General features: G+C 59.2%; 1 protein-coding gene across 1 annotated transcript; it reads left to right on the top strand.

Moving 5' to 3' along the window:
* Window positions 1-9,073: 9,073 nt before the first annotated feature.
* ADH7 (alcohol dehydrogenase 7 (class IV), mu or sigma polypeptide) lies at window positions 9,074-18,148 on the top strand. Its single transcript, XM_055142458.1, has 9 exons — window positions 9,074-9,128; window positions 10,654-10,755; window positions 11,565-11,703; window positions 11,886-11,973; window positions 12,065-12,281; window positions 14,012-14,272; window positions 14,798-14,933; window positions 16,311-16,449; window positions 17,753-18,148. The coding sequence occupies exons 1-9, from the start codon at window positions 9,111-9,113 to the stop codon at window positions 17,775-17,777; spliced, it is 1,125 nt and encodes a 374-aa protein (XP_054998433.1). The 5' UTR covers window positions 9,074-9,110; the 3' UTR covers window positions 17,778-18,148.
* The last annotated feature ends 315 nt before the right edge of the window (window positions 18,149-18,463 follow it).

The raw sequence follows: 18,463 nt of genomic DNA, 5'->3' as shown, positions 1-18,463 counted from the left end.
CCAATGCCCCCCGTTTCCCTCCCACAATCTCCAACACCCCTCCCCTCCCCCAGCCTGTCTCTGGCAGGTGCTTCTCTTCTTTCTCTCTCTCCTTTTGTGCATTTTGGTTTGCAATACAGGTACTAAGAGGTCACCGTGTTTGTTCACAGTGTTCAGTATTTTTATTGGAAAGGTAAGGCCGGAGTAGCTTTTTTAACTGGGTGTGTTTGGGGTGTGAACGTGAGTGCCAAGGCTTCCGGAAGTACAGGGAGGTGGGGGGAGAGTCAAGATTCCGTCCCCCTGCTGGAGACATGTTCTGGGAGAAGATCGGGAGGGGGCCAGAGAGATAGGACAGCAGTATAAGGTACTTGCGTGGCACGCAGCTGGCCTGCTCCAGCCCCTGACACCGCGTGTGGTCCTCGAGTGCTGACTGCCAGGAGTGATGCCCGGGCACGCCACACCCAACCCCACACAGCCCAAAGAGACAGGAAAAAAGGCAAAAGGAGGGCATGGGAGGAAGAAGTGAGGACAGAAGGGGACAGACCGAGGGGAGAAACTCGGGTTCCAAGTGTGGTGGGGAACATAAAGCCCTAGTGAAAGAAGGACCAATGCCTGGAGCAGGGGTGCAGGGTGGCCTGTGCAGCCGTGGCTCCCAGGGTCACGGCTGCCTGGGGAGAGAGACGGGGCAGAGGAGGGAATCGCAAGGGTCGGGGGCTGTGAGGGGTTCTCGTAAAGACAAGAGTGAGGGTCACTGGAGCAGGAGTGCTGGTGAGAAGCGGCCGAACTCTTGGTGCCTCTTGGACATCGAGTGCTCAGGACTTGTCGAGCCACTGGCCTCAGTCTGAGAGGGAGTTAAGGGAGGCAAGGAGGACCCTGGCGCTGGGGGCTGCGCATCCGGCAGGCTGGGGTGGCAGATGCCAGGACAGGGGCCGCAGAGTGCCCGGAGCCCGGGTGCGCTGGCTTCCGTTTCCACTGCCCATTCCCAGTTGGGGTTTCTCTGTCGGAGCCTAGACTTGACCGTCTTGCGCACAGAGACAGGGTCGAGTACTGCCGGCGGGCGGCACCAGAGTTGGGCTTCTGCCCTCCAAAACGGGAGAGATCAAGTGTTTGTCGCGCTGTCACCCGGAAGTGATCACCCACGGCAGCGGAGCCAACTGACTCCTGCTGCCAACGTCTTGGGGCTGCTGGTCGGACGGACCATCAGGCGGGGCTGTCCCCTCTCCACTGGCATCTGGCGATGTCGCCTAGACTCGAGGCCCCACCGTGGGGACTGCCCTGGTCAGCTCTGGGCTGGCCGTCTGAGGGTGTGCCTGGCCGGAGCCCTCCTGCCACTCTGGTGTGTCTGAGGACTGCCCAGGAGCAACCGAGAGTGTGCCCGGCTGCTCCCGAGACTCCTGTGCAGTCGAGAGCCGCCTGCCTCTCCCTCCCCTCATTCTCGGGGGCCTGCGCAATCTCCCCCATCCTCACAGCCGTCTCCTGGTCCCCAGACTCCTCTTCCGCAACATTCCAAATCTGTGGCCTGTTTGACTTTGTTTTATTTTGGTTTGGGGGCCCACACCCCATAGCCCAGGGCTCAGGGGTCTCTCCGTGGAGCCCAGGCTGGGTCAGCTGCACGCAAGGCAAGTGCCCTCCCCGTGTGTGGCCCCTCAGGCCTGTGGGCATCTCCTGAGTCACTGTTCTAAGAGAGTGGGAGGGCCTGACTCTGGTGTGGACAATGTTATAAGGTATGTGCAATGTAGGTTGTATGTTGTGTGTTTGTGTGTGCTGTGTGATGCTTTTATGTTGTAAATCTGGGTATATTTGTGTGAGTATCTGTGAGTATGTATGTGTTTGGTGTGTGTAGGATGTGTGTGTGGTGTGTGTCTGTGGGTGTAAGTGCAAGCATGATCACGTATCATTGCAAGTCAGCTGTGCTTTATCTCTCATACTTTATCTTAAAAAGCATTAAGGGAGATGGGGTGAGACACTGCCCTGCACACAGGTGACTCTGGCCCAGTCTCTGGGACCACAGATGGTTCCCTGAGCACCACCGTAGTGACCCCTGAGCACAGAGCCCTGAGTACCACCTGGTATGATCCCCAAATGCCCCACCCGAAAAATAATACCGACAACCGAGGGGTTTTTGTATTGAAAATATCTAAGCTTGGGGCTGGAGTGATAGCACAGCGGGTAGGGCATTTGCCTTGCACGCGGCCAACCCGGGTTCGATTCCCAGGATCCCATATGGTTCCCTGAGCACCGCCAGGAGTAATTCCTGAGTGCAGAGCCAGGAGTAATCGTTGTGCATCGCTGGGTATGACCCGAAAAGCAAAAAATGAAAATATCTAAGCTTTAATTCAGTGAAATGCTGCTTGATTTCAGAATTTGGGGACTGGGCTCCTGATTTTAATTTTTTTAATTAAATCACTGTGAGATACACCCTTACAAAGCTGTTCATGCCTGGATTTCATACAGTGTTCCAACACCATCGCCCTGCTAGTGCATATTTCCCAGCACCAGTGTCCCCCGTTTCCCTCCCGTCACCCCACCCGGTCCCCAGCCTCCTCTACGGCAGACACTTCTCTATCTCTCTGTCTCTGTCTCTCTTTGTCTCTCTGTCTCTGTCTGTCTCTCTCTTTATCTGTCATCCCCCCATGGAGTCCTTGACCCACTGAGTGTGTCACTCCCTAGCTGTAGCAGAAGCAGCACCTTTGCAGCCCTCAGAGGTGCCCACAGCCTTGCCAGTGCGGGGTGGTCAGGGGGTCAGAGACATTGTCCGCGTGTGTCCCGTGATAGGGGATGCTGTTCTACTGTGTCCCAGACTGCTGCGCCTGAGCTCCCCCGGACGCTGGAGCCGCAGCTGCTCTCGCGTGCACACCCACTCACACTCCCAGCACCGCCCTGCTCTCGCGTGCACACCCACTCACACTCCCAGCACCGCCCTGCTCTCGCGTGCACACCCACTCACACTCCCAGCACCGCCCTGCTCTCGCGTGCACACCCACTCACACTCCCAGCACCGCCCTGCTCTCGCGTGCACACCCACTCACACTCCCAGCACCGCCCTGCTCTCGCGTGCACACCCACTCACACTCCCAGCACCGCCCTGCTCTCGCGTGCACACCCACTCACACTCCCAGCACCGCCCTGCTCTCGCGTGCACACCCACTCACACTCCCAGCACCGCCCTGCTCTCGCGTGCACACCCACTCACACTCCCAGCACCGCCCTGCTCTCGCGTGCACACCCACTCACACTCCCAGCACCGCCCTGCTCCCTCACCGTGACTTAGCTCTTTCACCGCCTGTTTGCTCTGCCCTTGCTTTGTTGGCCTAATCCCCTCTGCACTGGCAGGAAAGCCCCAGGAGCGGGAGCGCCAACACAGCCCTGGGAGGGCACCTCAGCGCAGCCAGTGCCCGGGTCACCGAAAGCAGAAACGCCCCATTGAAAAGGGTTTGCGGAGCTCTTTGTCCTCAGGGGCTCGTCCCACCTGCCCTGCTGGGTCCCGGCTCCTGGCCTCTCTCCCCCGCTGCCGGGGCAGCTGGCTCTCCGCAGGAGCTCTGGGCCCCGGAGCCAGGCAGGCAGAGAGACTGGACGTGCTCCTCCCTGTGCTCGCCTGATCAGAGACAGAACAGGCACCAGCAGTGGCAGCCGGGGACGGGAGGCAGCGAGAGCCGGCTCACTGGGGCAGGCGGCCAGTGACCCGGGCCGGGATGTCGAGAGGTGGAGGGTGGTCCGCCTGTCCCTCTCCTGGCTCGCCCCTCCCTCCAAGCACTCCGCCCAGAGCAGGTTCGCGCCTGGGTGCTTGTTCTCGAGACCCTGGCCGCTGCGGGGAGAGCAGGGCCCGAGCCAGAGCCCGTCTCCTGCAGCCTCCCTGGCCCTGTCTGCCCTCGCGAAGGCACAGGGCCGGCCCTGCGCCAAGCTACGGCTGCCAGGCTGGGGGTGGGAGCTGCGTCAGTGCGTGCAAAGTGGGGCACGGCTCCACGTCCTGGCATCAGCTCGCTGGCAGCATGGGGGGCCTGGCGGGGCAGGGAACGGGGCGGTCCCTGCCGGTTCTGCAGAGACCCGGCCTTGTGTTACCTTTTCTCCAGCAGATATTTGGCAAAGCCAGTTTTTACCCAGGGGCCTTCTGGGAACAAAGCAGAGGTTCATCTCTTCCCACACCCCGCCTGCCCGGGGGGACCTGGGCCGGCACTCGGCTGCAAAGCCGTGGAGCAGACGCAGTGTCTTCGGTGAGAGGCCTACGGGGCTGCCAGCACCACCCACACCAGCACCCAGAGCCGCTGGCCGCCTGAGGAGCGGCAACAATGTGTCCCATCCAGGAAGGACTGACGAGGGTAAAGGACAGGCTCCAGCTTGCAGACGGCCCTTGGATTTGCCACTTGAGTCTGCCGTGGTAGAGAAGGTTCTAGAAACGAAGGTCAGGATGAAGCTCCACCTTTGATGAGTAGTTCTGATTTCTGCTCGTTAACTGTGATTCAGCAATCAGCGAGGAGTCCCTTCCGGTGTCAGCCCTCCTCTCCCCCGCCGAGCCCGGGTGTCATTCGCCTGTGTGCGGGGCAGCTCCGAGGACACGCCCGCACCCCTCCACTCTGAGGCAGGCCAAGTGGTGGACACAGCGCTCCCCCCGCCCCCCCGCCTACCGTGAGGAGCTCAGCATCCTGTCTCTGCCCCTGCCTAAGTGGAAACAGGCCTTGGCAGCTAGGAGATTCGGCACCCGAGAGAGCCAGCCCCAGAATTCCAAAGAAACAGTTTCCTTAGAGAGATTCAGCTGGTGCCTTCCTCACAACCTAAACTCAGGACTTCCAGGAGCTGCATTGTCCAGCATGACCCATGAATTCTTCCAGCTCGCTTTTTATAGATTGATTTCCAGCTTTCAGCTCTGACATTTTTAAAAATTATTTTATTGAATCACCGTGAGATACTGTTACAAAGCTATCATGTTTGAGTTTCAGTCATACAATGATCAAACACCCGTCCCTCCACCAGTGCACATTCCCCACCAGCAACGTCCCCAGTGACCGCCACTGGGGATACACACAACCCACCCCTCCCCCTGCCTCTATGGCAGACAATTTCCCCCAGACTCTCTCTACTTTGGGGCACTATGGTTTGCAATACAGATACTGAGAGACTATGGTGTTTGGTCCTTTATCTACTCTCAGCACACAGCTCCCATCCCGAGTGATCCCTCCAACCATCATTGACTCAGTGATCCCTTCTCTATCCCAGCTTCCTCCTCCGCCCAGCTCATGAGGCAGGCTGCCAACCACGGAGCAATCTTCCTGGCCCATCTCTACTGTCCTTGGTGTCAGTCTCATATTATATTATTTTATATTCCACAAATGAGTGCAGTCCTTCTATGTCTGTCCCTCTCTTTCTGACTCATTTCACTTAGCATGATACTCTCCATGTCGATCCACTTATATGCAAATTTCATGATTTGATCTCTTCTAACAGCTGCATACTATTCCACTGTGTAGATGTACCAGAGTTTCTTTAATCAGTCATCTGTTCTCGGGCACCCGGGTTTTTTCCAGACTCTGGCTATTGTGAATAATGCTGCAATGAACATACAGGTGCAGATGTCATTTCTACTGTGGTTTTTTATTTTTTTTAATCTCCAGGATATATTCCCAGGAGTGGTATTGCTGGGTCATCGGGAAGCTCAATTTCTAGTTTTTGGAGAAATTTTCATATTGTTTCCCAAAAGGCTGGGCCAGTCGGCATTCCCACCAAGAGTGAAAGAGAGTCCCTTTCTCCCCACATCTCGCCAGCACTGGCTGTTCTTGTTCTTTCTGATGTGAACCAGTCTCTGTGGTATAAGGTTGTACCTTGCTGTTGTTTTGATTTACATCTCCCTGATTATTAGCAATGTGGTGCATTTTTTAAAAATTTATTTATTGAGTCACCGTGAGAGCGGTTACAAAGCTTTCGGGTTTAAGTCTCAGTCATACAATGATGAACACCCATCCCTTCACCAGTGAACATTTTCTACCACCAAAAACCCCAGAATTCCCCCCATCCCACACTCACCTCCTACCTGTGTGGCAGATGATTTCCACATTACTCCCTCTCTACTTTGATTACATTCAATATTTCGACACCGAACCTACCATTGTTATTTGAGATTTTTCCCCAACTCTTAGATCTGCCGTAAAGGCAACATTAGACACTTTGTTTTCTATTGCTGATTATAAATAGCATATAATGATACACGGCCCTGTGATTTTGGAATTCTGGAATTTTAATAATTAAATCTGAAGGGACTTCTGCCAAAAACTGCTGGGTTCCAGGGCTGGAGCGATAGCACAGCGGGTAGGGCGTTTGCCTTGCACACAGCTAACCCGGATTCGATTCCCAGCACCCCATATGGTCCCCTGAGCACCGCCAGGAGTAATTCCTGAGTGCAGAGCCAGGAGTAACCCCTGAGCATCTCTGGGTGTGACCCAAAAAGAAAAAAAAAAAACGCTGGGTTCCAAGACTTGTTTCTGAGTTTCTGGGATCATGGCTGTCCAGCAACTTGATCAGGAGTCAGAGAGGCCACACGTGGGCAGCGACTCGGGATCTCCTTGGAGCGGGGGAGGAAAGGGCCGGCCCCAACCCGATGTAGAGCATTTTTTCATGTGCCTTTTGACCATTTGAATTTCTCTTTTGAGAAAGTTTCTGTTCATTTCTTCTCCCCATTTTTTGGTGGGGTTAGAGGTTTTTATCTTGTAAAGTTCTACCTGTGTCTGACATCTTCTTGTCCCACGTATCTTCCTGGCGGGAATCGGCATAGTGGTGCTCGCAAACATCCCAGCTCACTCGAGAGCGTCCTGTGGGCCCGTTCTCGGCTTCTCGGCCAGACCCGCACCAGGACTTCTCCAGCTGGGCGTGTCCCTGCCGTGCTGTGCCACCTTTGTTCATGAGTAAACACTGTTTCTGGCTAGGACGGTGTTTGAGTTCTCTGAGGGTGAGGCCCAGAGCCCTGGTCCTGTCCTCACCTGCCTCTGGTCCACCTGCCCGTGGTGCAAGGTGAGGCCCTGGGTGCCGCCGAGCCCACAGGGCTGGCTGTGCCGCTGGGTGGGGCCGGGGCCTGGGGGCTCCTGAAGGCACAATCACTGATCCTAATGGCTAGGTCGGAGTCAGGCAGACACGCAGCTTACACTGACCTGCAGCGCTTCCAGCACACCAAGAGTGCGCGGTGACAAAGCTCAGGCCCAGGTTCAAGAAGAAATTCTGGTCATATTCATCACCTTGAAAAGTTGACTAAAAATTGGGTGGTGTGAGCAGCTTTGTCTGAAGACAGGATCCCTGGTCAGTGACAGGCCCCGCGGCCTGGGGGCCCCGTGGGGGGCGCTGTGTCTACGCCTCTGTCCGAGCTCAGCCCCGGCTCTGTCATGCCGGGGTGGCTGCGGGCACTCCGGCTCCATCACCTTTCCGTGAACAAACGGAGGTTGGCCCTCGCTGTGTGCAAGAGCTGACCTTTGCCAAGGGGAGAAGGTTCCTGACTCTGTGAGTTGCTGTGTGGGCCGACTTTAGCCCTGACCCTGCTTGAGTCATGCTGGGAAGGAAGGAAGGAAGGAAGGAAGGAAGGAAGGAAGGAAGGAAGGAAGGAAGGAAGGAAGGAAGGGAGGGAGGGAGGGAGGGAGGGAGGGAGGGAGGGAGGGAGGGAGGGAGGGAAGGGAGGGAGGGAGGGAGGGAGGGATGGATGGAGGGAAGGAAGGGAGGGAGGAAGGAAGGGAGGGAGGGGGGGAGGAAGGAAGGGAGGGAGGGAAGGAAGGGAGGGAGGGAGGGAGGGAGGGAAGGAAGGGAGGGAGGGAGGGAGGGAGGGATGGAAGGAGGGAAGGAAGGGAGGGAGGAAGGAAGGGAGGGAGAGGGGAGGAAGGAAGGGAGGGAGGGAAGGGAGGGAGGGAGGGAGGGAGGGGAGGGAGGGAGGGAGGGAGGGAGGAAGGAAGGGAGGAAGGAAGGAAGGGAGGGAGGGAGGGAGGGAGGGATGGAGGGAGGGAGGGAGGGAGGGAGGGATGGAGGGAAGGAAGGGAGGGAGGAAGGAAGGGAGGGAGGGGGGGAGGAAGGAAGGGAGGGAGGGAGGGAGGGAGGGAGGGGAGGGAGGGAGGGAGGGAGGGAGGAAGGAAGGAAGGAAGGAAGGGAGGGAGGGAGGGAGGGAGGGAGGGGGGAGGGAGGGAGGGAGGGAGGAAGAAAGGAAGGGAGGAAGGAAGGAAGGAAGGAAGGAAGGAAGGAAGGAAGGAAGGAAGGAAGGAAGGAAGGAAGGAAGGAAGGAAGGAAGGAAGGGAGGGAGGGAGGAACGGAGGAAGGAAGGAAGGGAAGAAGGAAGGAAGGAAGGAAGGAAGGAAGGAAGGAAGGAAGGAAGGAAGGAAGGGAGGGAGGGAGGGAGGAACGGAGGAAGGAAGGAAGGGAAGAAGGAAGGAAGGAAGGAAGGAAGGAAGGAAGGAAGGAAGGAAGGAAGGAAGGAAGGAAGGAAGGAAGGAAGGAAGGAAGGAAGGAAGGAAGGAAGGAAGGAAGGAAGGAAGGAAGGAAAGAAGGAAGGAAGGAAGGAAGGGGCAGCCCAGCTCTCAGCTGCTTCGGGTCCAGATCACAGTCTGCCCAGGAGCATGACCAGTTCTCCCGGCCTTCCTGCCCCCAGACACCTGCGGTCCTGTCCGTGCTGTCTCTTCTCCACGCCCTGCTCCCATCCCTCAGCACCTAGAGCAGGTCCGTTTTTATTTCCGGGCCTTGTTGGTGTAGAGTTATGCCTCCACGAGCCGCACAGTCGGGGGAGAGGTTCGGAGGCTGCAGTGAAGTCTGCACCATCCCCCAGGTCACGGCTGGTACAGGAGCAGCACACGAGGCCTCGCCCAGGAGTGTGCAGGAGTGGACGCACCTGGTCTCCCTTATGTCCTCCAGGATTACAGGGGTGAGGTGTGCTCGGCCCTGTCCAGTGGGGCTGACCGTCCTGCCTGGGTCTAATCTCTGCACTGGGTCTGACACAAGAACTCCCTGTATTGTTCTCCTGATCGGCACTGGGTGGGGCTTTTGAGTCCAGGGCTGTGAGTCACTCCGCCGAGGGCCGACCCTGGGGAGTGCCACTATTTATTGGGAGGCACAGATGCTGTTACTTACAGCAGCAGCAAATCTCTGGAAGGAAAAGTCCAGAACCTAGAGAAGACAGGATGGCAACAGCCGGGAAAGTAAGCAGCGCGTTTCTGAGTCCTGTTCTTACAGGGGTAATGGGAGGAGGGGAGGATTTGAGGTCTCCGATTGCACCGAACCCTCAGGGTCTCTCCCAGAGTGGGTGCCCGCTAAGTTGGCACACTGGCTCACTGCAGTGCCAGTGGTAACAGGTTAACGGCACAGAGAGGGCACTCTGTCTAGCACTCAGTGGGTGGAGGGAAGCAAATAACAGACTTACTCAGAGTAACTTTGGGAGTGCTGGGCATTTTGCCTTGGAGTTGGCCTCGGGGGCTAGCCTGTGCATGTGCTCCCTGCTGTGGCCGGGGCTAGCCTGTGCATAGTGCTCCCTGCTGTGGCCGGGGGCTAGCCTGTGCATGGTGCTCCCTGCTATGGCCGGGGGCTAGCCTGGGCATGGTGCTTCCTGCTGTGGCCGGGGGCTAGCCTGTGCATGGTGCTCCCTGCTATGGCCGGGGGCTAGCCTGTGCATGGTGCTCCCTGCTATGGCCGGGGGCTAGCCTGTGCATGGTGCTCCCTGCTATGCACGGGGGCTAGCCTGGGCATGGTGCTCCCTGCTATGCACGGGGGCTAGCCTGGGCATGGTGCTCCCTGCTATGCACGGGGGCTAGCCTGGGCATGGTGCTCCCAGCTATGCATGGGGCAGTTTTGTTTGCTTTGCTTTTATTTCAATAACTTTGCATTTATCTTAGCTTGAGGTTTGGGGAAACGAAGATGGCATTTGAGGTCTTGGCAGCATGCCAGGTGAGGAGGAGCCAGGGGGCTTGGCTAATCGGAGCAGCTGTTGGATGGGATAGAAGTGGAATCCAAGCGTCCTAGCCCGGAAGGAGTGTAGAATCCAGCTGCGCTAGACAAGTTGGGAAATTGCTTCTGCACTGTAGAAGCTCACAGCCCTGTGTGCAAACTCGGTTTCTCACTCCACCGGGCCTCCTTGGTGACGTGTGAGCAGCACTGCTGGGACGTCCCGAGGGGAGGCCCCCGGGAGCCCCCAGCAGCACTTACTCGATGCCAATGACCTGACGTGTCGCCTCAACAGTCTAGAGATGGTTGTGCCACGGTCCCGGCCGACGTAGGGACGCTCGAGTGCCGCACAGGCCCGGTGTAGCGCAGGGACCCTCGAGTGCCGTGCGGGCCCAGTGTAGCGTAGGGACGCTCGAGTGCCGTGCGGGCCCAGTGTAGCGTAGGGACACTCGAGTGCCGCGCGGGCCCGGTGTAGCGTGGGAGAGAAGCTGGTGCCACCTTGACACTAATGACTTGAGTGTCTTCTCTCTCATCAAAATCGTGAAGGCCCAGGAAAGCCCAGGGGTTCGTGCTAGGGCTTGGCGTGACTAGTCCGGGCTCCACCCTGGCGTTGCAGGTCTCCCGGGCACCCGCAGGGGAAAGCCCCTGAGCACTGCCAGGCGGGGCCCCAGGCCAGGCGAGGAGACGCCCTCCAGCAGGTGGGGCGATGACCCGAGCTCTCCGGCCGTCCTTCGGGGAGCCCTGCCGTGGAACAGGCTGGGGCCTGTTCTAACCCCTGGTTCTTAGGTGATCAGATGTAAAGCCGCAGTGCTCTGGGAGCCGCACAAGCCTTTTTCCATCGAGGAAATCGAAGTGGCGCCCCCGAAGGCGCAGGAAGTGCGGATCAAGGTAGGGAGCCCCGGCGGGAGCGCCCAGGAGCACAGATTTTCCAGCCTGGACATGTGTTTAAAATTTGATATTTGTTCTCTTACTGCCTCTTATTTATGGTTAAGCACTTGGTCCTACTGAACATGACAAAAATATGAGCATCCAAATTAGAAACCAAAGCTGCCAATCTGGTCTATCAAAGCTTTCATTTGTCAGATTATTTGCTTATTTATTTATTGCTTTTTGGGTCCCACCCGGCGATGCACAGGGGTGACTCCTGGCTCTGCGCTCAGGAATTACCCCTGGCGGTGCTCAGGGGACCCTATGGGATGCTGGGAATCGAACCCGGGTCGGCCACATGCACGGCAAACGCCCTCCCCGCTGTGCTATCGCTCCAGCCCCACATTTGTCAGATTTTTATCAACATGGAAGCTGATAAAAATAAGCATTAATTGGCTCTCAAACCCTCTGGGAGTTGGTGGTCACTTCCTGAGCTTTTGTGCCCGGGCCAGCCTGAGAGTGCTCCCTGTGGACGCATTGGCGGCCCCCGGCTGCCTGTCTCCCTTTGGCGCTCTGCTTCCCACGCCTGCTGATTTCTGGCAGCCCATTCCTCGGCCCTTCTTGTGGCCCCAGCGAGCACCGTGGGCCCCTGGGAGGCCCTGCACTCAGAAGGGCCTCAGGACTGCCAGGGGGTCTCCCTTCACGGCCACGGGTGGGTCCTCTAGAGCACCGCTTCCTTGGCGATGGAGGGAGGGCCTGACCTCCTCTCAGCCGCCCGGGTAGGACGGCCCGCTCTCTGGGCAGCGCAATGTCCGTGTCTCTGGATCCAGATTCTGGCCACGGGGATCTGCCGCACTGATGACCACGTGATCAAAGGGGTGATGGCGTCTAAGTTCCCGGTGATCGTGGGCCACGAAGCCACGGGGATCGTGGAGAGCATCGGAGAAGGCGTCACCACGGTGAAACCAGGTGTGAGGGGCAGGCCGTCTGGGCTGGCCCGAGAGTGGACATGGGGAGCAGCGGGAGTGAGCTACACAGGGGCCTCGATGCTCCGTCAGAATAAGCATGGGAGGAAGAGCCTCTCCCGGTGCTGAGGGCTCGGTACACGCGTGTCTGGTTTGTGATGCGGCGTCACGCGGTCCTCTCTCTAGGTGACAAGGTCATCCCTCTCTTCCTGCCTCAGTGCAGAGAGTGCAACGCCTGCCGGAACCCGGACGGCAACTTCTGCGTGAGGGCCGAGTAGGTGTCTCTCGCTTGTGCCCTGATGGGTGTTGCGTTGACCTTGGGCTGTTTGCACTGAATTAACCCGAGTCCCCACTGGCCCGAACAGTGTCACCGGCCGCGGGGTGCTGGCTGACGGCACCACCAGGTTCACGTGCAAAGGCCAGCCCGTCTACCACTTCATGAACACCAGCACCTTCACCGAGTACACCGTGGTGAACGAGTCGTCCGTGGCCAAGATCGACGCCGCGGCCCCTCCTGACAAGGTCTGCCTGATTGGCTGTGGGTTCTCCACGGGCTACGGAGCAGCGGTGAAAACCGGCAAGGTAAGCGGGCGGCCAGCCTGTCCCCGCTGGGCTGAGCTCACGCTCGCTCTGAAGCCTCGTCCACAGACGGGCCAGGTGGGGTGGTGGCTGTGTAGCACCGCCTCGGGTCCAAGGCTGCCTGTGCGTGCAGAGTCCTGCCGTGCTGTCTGTGGAATCGCTTCCCTTTCCTCAAGAAGAAAGATGCTTCACGAGCTGTGCCCAGACCCAGCTCTGCCATCCCCTGGGTGCTGCAGACAGACTCACATCAGGGGCTCATTCCCAGGACCCCAAACTGCTGCCTCAGGCCAGTCCTCCAGAGAGGGGGCGGGGGGAGAAACATCGATCTTTATGAAAGAGCACCAAGAAAAAGAGTGACACAGAGTAGAACCTTCTCGCCCCTGGAAGTGACCTACAGCCAAGGCTGTGCTCCAGGTCATGGCCTTCTCCACAGTGGCGGTGTTTCACCTCCTGTTGGCGTCCAGTGGAACGGGAGGGTGTCAAGGGCAGAACTCGTTGGCTTTGGGGTGCGAATAACACCTGAATTTCGCAGAATCTGGGGCTAAAACCACTGGAAAGCCCACAGGTCACAAAACGTGACCTCGGGAGGAGTCTGGGGTGTGGGTGCGGGGAGCACTGAACAACCGCACGTCAGGCCAGTCTCGTCTGGGTCTGGACTTCACGCTGGCCACAGCAGAATGACATCATAACCTTTGAGGCAAAATCTAGAATCTTAAATTCAACCATCAACAAAATGTTCCATCTCAAGTCTAGAAAATGTAGTTTTCTAAATGGAAGAGAAGGCAGAGAAGGCGGCCCTCAGGCTCTGGTGTAAAACGCTGTCCGGGGCTCACTGATTGGCTAGAGAGGGTGGCCGCGCCCAGTCCATTCCAGGGGACAGGAGCCGAGGCCGAAGTAAGGTTCAGGAGAGAGACCCAGCACTGACTCAGGCGCGGACACATGTGTGCATGCACACGCACACACACGCACACGTGCATGCATGCACACACACATACGCACACACACACACACGCACACACATACACAAGCATGCTTCTGTAGGCAGCTCCTCCAGGGACAACAACCCCAGGCAACTGGAGTCTGGAACAGCCCCTGCTCAGCCCTGCTGTGCCTCGGGGAAGAAAGGGTCGTCCCGAGGCCTGTCACTCCGGGCTCCCGCTCCAGCTCAGCACAAGCAAATGCCCCGTCGGTGGGCGTGCGCCCCGCCCCCCCCAAGTCACACGCAGACCCTCTTGCGGCAGGGTGGAGCGTCAGCCCTGACGCGGGGCCCGGGGCTGTGGTGATGACAGTGCTCGTCAGACGGAAGCAAACAGACTGCGCTGTGGGGAAGAGAGCACAGCCGGCCCAGAGGCAGAGCACTGCTTGCACCCGCCCACCCAGACGGCCCCCCGAGCCTCTGCAGGAGCAATCCCTGAGCACAGGGCCAGGAGTAAGCCCTGCGCACCGCTGGGTGTGGCCCCCAACTCCCCAAAATGAGGGAGACAGACAGGCAGACAGACAGACAGACAGACGAGGGGGACAGAGAGAGAGCTTAGGGCTGGCCCGTTTCCCCCTCAGGGTAGATGAGGTGTGGGCGCTGCCCGGGGCTGCCCACGTCCCCAGGCGGGGCCCTCTCAGAGGGGTTTCTTCGACCCAGAGATGCTGTCTGGTTCCGGTCTGCCCCGGGCTGCGGCCCATCGCCCCTCTCCGGCCCGGGGGCTGCGGGCGGCCCTTCCACGGCCTCTCTCTCGCAGGTCAGGCCCGGCTCCACCTGTGTGGTCTTCGGCCTGGGCGGGGTGGGCCTCTCGGTCATCATGGGCTGCAAGTCGGCCGGCGCGTCCCGGATCATCGGCATCGACCTCAACAAGAGCAAGTTTGACAAGGCCCTGGCCGTGGGGGCCACCGAGTGCATCAGCCCCAAGGACTCGCCCCGGCCGGTCAGCGAGGTGCTGTCGGAAATGACCGGCAACAGCGTGGACTACAGCTTCGAGGTCATCGGGCGCCTGGACACCATGGTGAGGGGCCCCACGGGCAGCCCATCCCCACCCGGCTGGGGGCAGGCCCTCGCCACCCCACGGTGACCTGCCCGGGGCCCACCACAGCCCCCCCGGCCCTCCTCCTCGGTGGGCACGTTCCTGCGAAGGGGCTGGGACACAGGGCCGAGGGAGGGCCGGGGAGGACGGGTCACTCTCCGCGTCACCACGGCCCAGTGTTTAGTTCCTCTTCAGACTGCAGCTGGGCCAGTGAGCAGCTCAGCTCCGCTCAGCTCAGATGGCGACTGCGAGCGTCACAGCCTGCCCGTGGCCACGCTGGGATCTGGGCCCACCGTGGACGCTGCCCTCGTGCCTTCAGCCTCCTCACTTACCTGGGCACCCTGGGAGGGAGCCTGCTGATGTCTGGAGCTGGGAACCAGACTCACCACTGGAACTCCGGAGGGCTGGAGGGAGGGAGCCGGTGGGAGGGCCGGGAGGGAAGGGCCGGCCGGAGGCACCTTCCCAGCCCAGGAGGCCTCGGACATACAAAGGCTCCGTTCCCCTCAGGTGGACGCGCTCGCCTCCTGCCACCTGAACTATGGAACCAGCGTGGTGGTGGGGGCCCCGCCCTCCGCCAAGATGCTCACCTTCGACCCCATGATGCTCTTCACGGGCCGCACGTGGAAGGGCTGCGTGTTCGGAGGTGAGTGCCGGCCGGACGCTGCCCCTCCCGGGGTCTCCCGCGGGAGACGGTGAGTCTGGGGCGGCCACCGCCTCTCCGGAGCAGCTTAGTGGCACTTCCGGGCTCACACTGGCCCAGCCTGTCTGGCAGGGGGTCCCGGGGCAGGGGGGGGGCATCTGCCTTCTGCACGCGAGGGAAACACGGTTTCCAGGACCCACCACACAGAGCGGAGGAGACTCCTCTCAGGGGAGCAGCTTAGTGGCACTTCCGGGCTCACACTGGCCCAGCCTGTCTGGCAGGGGGGTCCCGGGGCGGGGGGGGGGGGGGCATCTGCTCTCTGCACGCGAGGGAAACACGGTTTCCCGGACCCACACACAGAGCAGAGGAGACTCCTCTCCGGGGAGCAGCTTTCCGCCCTGCCTTGCTCCTCCCGGGAGCCCTGGCTGCTCCGCCCCCTCCCCCTTCTCTCCGGCCACCCCCAGCCTTGTGGCCCCGTGCGGTGACACTCGAGTCCACGTCTCCAGCCTCCTGCCCTGGCCCCTTGGGGGTCTTTGCCAGGCACGCTGGCCTCAGCGGTCGGCTCAGGTCAGGCCTGAGCTGGTGACTCACCTGCAGCTCTCAGGGCCCCTGGTCCTGCGCCCACGGCCGCCAGGTGGCACACTGAGGCAGGACAGCCTCCGTCCCCACACTCCCGATCAGCACCAGGGCCCAGGGTGGCCCTGCCCTCTCTCCCCCGCCTGCCCTCCTCTCCTGCCCAGGCCACTCCCCCTTCCCCTGACACAGGTCTCCTCTGCCTCTTCTCTGGCCTTTCCCTGTTCCCCGCCTGCACCAGCTCTGCGCCTCTGCCCGCGCCTGCCACCAGGGGGCGCCCTCTGCTCGCACACGCACTGGCCGGCCTCTGCTGCCCAGGATGGCACCCAGCAGGGTTGCCTCTGGGTGCCAGGCAGTGTTCACAGACCCAGCGGTCTCCCGACACCCTTGAGCAGTGCTCCGTCTTCCTGGGCACAGCAGAGTGACAGCTCTGTTCCCTAAGGAGCCGCTTCCCTCGCACTTGTCAGGAAAGGACAGGGGCCAGCAGGGGGCCAGCAGGGTGCCAGCAGGGGGCCAGCAGGGTGCCAGCGCCAGCAGGGTGCCAGCAGGGTGCCAGCAGCCCCGGGAGTCCAGAGAGAGGAGGGAGGACAGGGAGCAGGAGGGAAGGGCGGGACGGGAGGAGAGGACGGGCCCTGGCAGTAGGGCCAGAGGCCACTTCCCGCAGAGGGACTCTGTGGACAGAGCAGACTGGGGCCCCGGCGTGGGGGAGCTGGTCCCGTGCTGGGCACTCCGCTCTCTGTGTTGTTGACCAGAGCCCTCTGGGAAGGAGACGCGCAGACACGGGAGGACACGTGTGCTTGCTTGCAGGCTGGAAAAGCAGGGACGACGTTCCGAAACTGGTCACTGATTTCCTGGCGAAGAAATTTGACCTGGACCAGCTGATAACCCACGTCTTACCTTTCAAGAAAATCAACGAAGGCTTCGAGCTGCTCTATTCGGGGGAAAGGTACTTCTCTTCTGCCCCTGGGCTCTGCCCCTGCCACGGCCGGTCTGGACACCCCCAGGAACGCTGCCTGCTCCTTCCTTCTTGTTGTAGTTCTTTATTTAATCGAGCAAGATCAGTATTCTGAGCCTCCTTCACAGAGATGGGTTTTATTTTCCTACATTAACCAACCCTCTAGATTTCGTTCTATTTTTTCACAGCACGGATTTTATCTTGGTTACTTTCACTTTGTTAAAAAGCTGCAAACAAGCTTAAGTAAAGCAGTAATGCCACAAAATTCCTACTTCACCATTTCAGACTGCTTCTCACGTGTGTTTTATCTTGACCCCTGCACGTTGGGTATTGTCACTGTTTTTGCTGTTCTCATTATCCTCATTGTCGTGCTCGCCCTTCCAGTTTCCCATTAATGAAACCATGAATGTAACGGCAAGCCAGCTCGGGGCAGGGTTCGTGCTGGCCTGCCCCACACCCGCTTGCTTCCACTCCAGCTCTGAGGAATGGGCCTGTCTGTCCGAGCGTCTGTCCTCCCAGGCCTCACACGGCTGGAGGCAGGAACAGAGTTTGTACTCTGAGATGCAGAGCAGCCACTCAGGGGTGCGTCTGCCAGAGAGAGGGCACAGTGCCTGCATTACCCAGAACATGCCAAATGTTCGGGCTTCGTGGCAAAAGCAAGGGGGCCCCTGCACCCTCATCTGGGCTTCCCTCTCCTCCCTCTCCCTGCTAGAGCCCATCTCGGGTCAGCCGCGGGCCCAGGCCCATGTCACTGTCCTAGGGACACCCCTCACCACTTTACCGCCAGAGAAGAGTGAAATTAACTGGCAGGGCCCCTCACACACGACACCCCGTCACACAGAACTAGGGACCTGTAAGGTTAACTTGCAAACTCAGTCCCTGGTTGTCCAAAGTAGCCTCTGCTCTGCTCCCAAACACGCCCTTGCTGCCGTGGACGCAAGTGGACGGTGACACGCTGAAGCCTCGGTGTGTCTCCAAGGAGCAGGTCGGCTTGCACCTCTCCGGTCCTGGACGCCTGAGCACGGCAGGCCGGGCACCCCGTCCCTCCACTCTCCTGCTCTATTGCCTTTCCCATCCGCAAGGCCGTCTCCTCCGGGCAGCCCTCAGGACGTGTCCAGCAGAGCAGACACTGGCCAGAGACACACGCCTGTGAGAGTTGGAACAGGGCAGCACAGGAGGGTTGTGCAGGGGCTGAAACTACCCGGACTTCCCGGGACAGATAGGAAGGAAACTGCTCAGGCGGTTCCTGTGTGGGGACAAGTCACTCACTGAAAACTGTCTCTTTCCGTCCCAGCATCCGAACCGTCCTGACGTTCTAGATTCCCGCGGCAGGAGTCAGCTGCCCTCCTCCGAGCCCAGAAGCACTCTCAGAAGACTTGGTGAAGAGGAATAACCTCCGTGGAACCTTCTGGAGAACCTTCTGAGCACACACAGGAATTAATGGGGAGGGGGCAGGGGGAGATCTCCAAAATGTAATTTGCATGTTCTGAGGCTGTAATCATGTATCTGGGGGCATGCTCATACTTTTCTGATGGGGACTGTTTTGGGAAGAGACTTAACCAAGGGGCATGACGCAGAGCAGGTAGACATACACAGAGACTCATTCCTTCCCTGTGTGGCATCTGCTGGAAATAAATTTACTTCCTAAAGTAATTCTCACTGCATGGCTGATCTTTAGCACACTGCCACTGTTCCTCTCTTGATTCAAATGTAAATATTTGTGGGCCATGCCCAGTAGGACTCAGAGCTGCCCCTGGCCCTTTGTCTGTGCTCCCCACCCGCCCACCCTTGGGGGTCATGTGTGCTGAAGTCCAGAGCTGATGTCCCATGCGTGACCCTTTGAGCTCTCTCCCTGGCCCCCCTACAAACATTTTCTATAAAACACTTGTTATAAATCAACTGGGATTTAGTTGGGATCAACTCTGCACGGAGCAAGTGTTGGTTAGAGGGAAAAGGCGGGGACCTGAGAGGAGAGAACAGTTAATCATTTCTTAAGATCCTTCTT

Source organism: Sorex araneus, chromosome 6 (assembly GCF_027595985.1).
Source record: "Sorex araneus isolate mSorAra2 chromosome 6, mSorAra2.pri, whole genome shotgun sequence".
In the NCBI taxonomy this organism is placed as follows: Eukaryota; Metazoa; Chordata; class Mammalia; order Eulipotyphla; family Soricidae; genus Sorex; species Sorex araneus.
This window is presented reverse-complemented; position numbering and strand designations above follow the sequence as displayed.

Bases quoted from the DNA above. Each gene is read 5' to 3' on its own strand.
- ADH7 (XM_055142458.1), top strand. The intron at 14,273-14,797 runs GTGAGGGGCCCC...CGTTCCCCTCAG, and splicing joins TCGGGCGCCTGGACACCATG to GTGGACGCGCTCGCCTCCTG. The intron at 16,450-17,752 runs GTACTTCTCTTC...TTTCCGTCCCAG, and splicing joins CTGCTCTATTCGGGGGAAAG to CATCCGAACCGTCCTGACGT.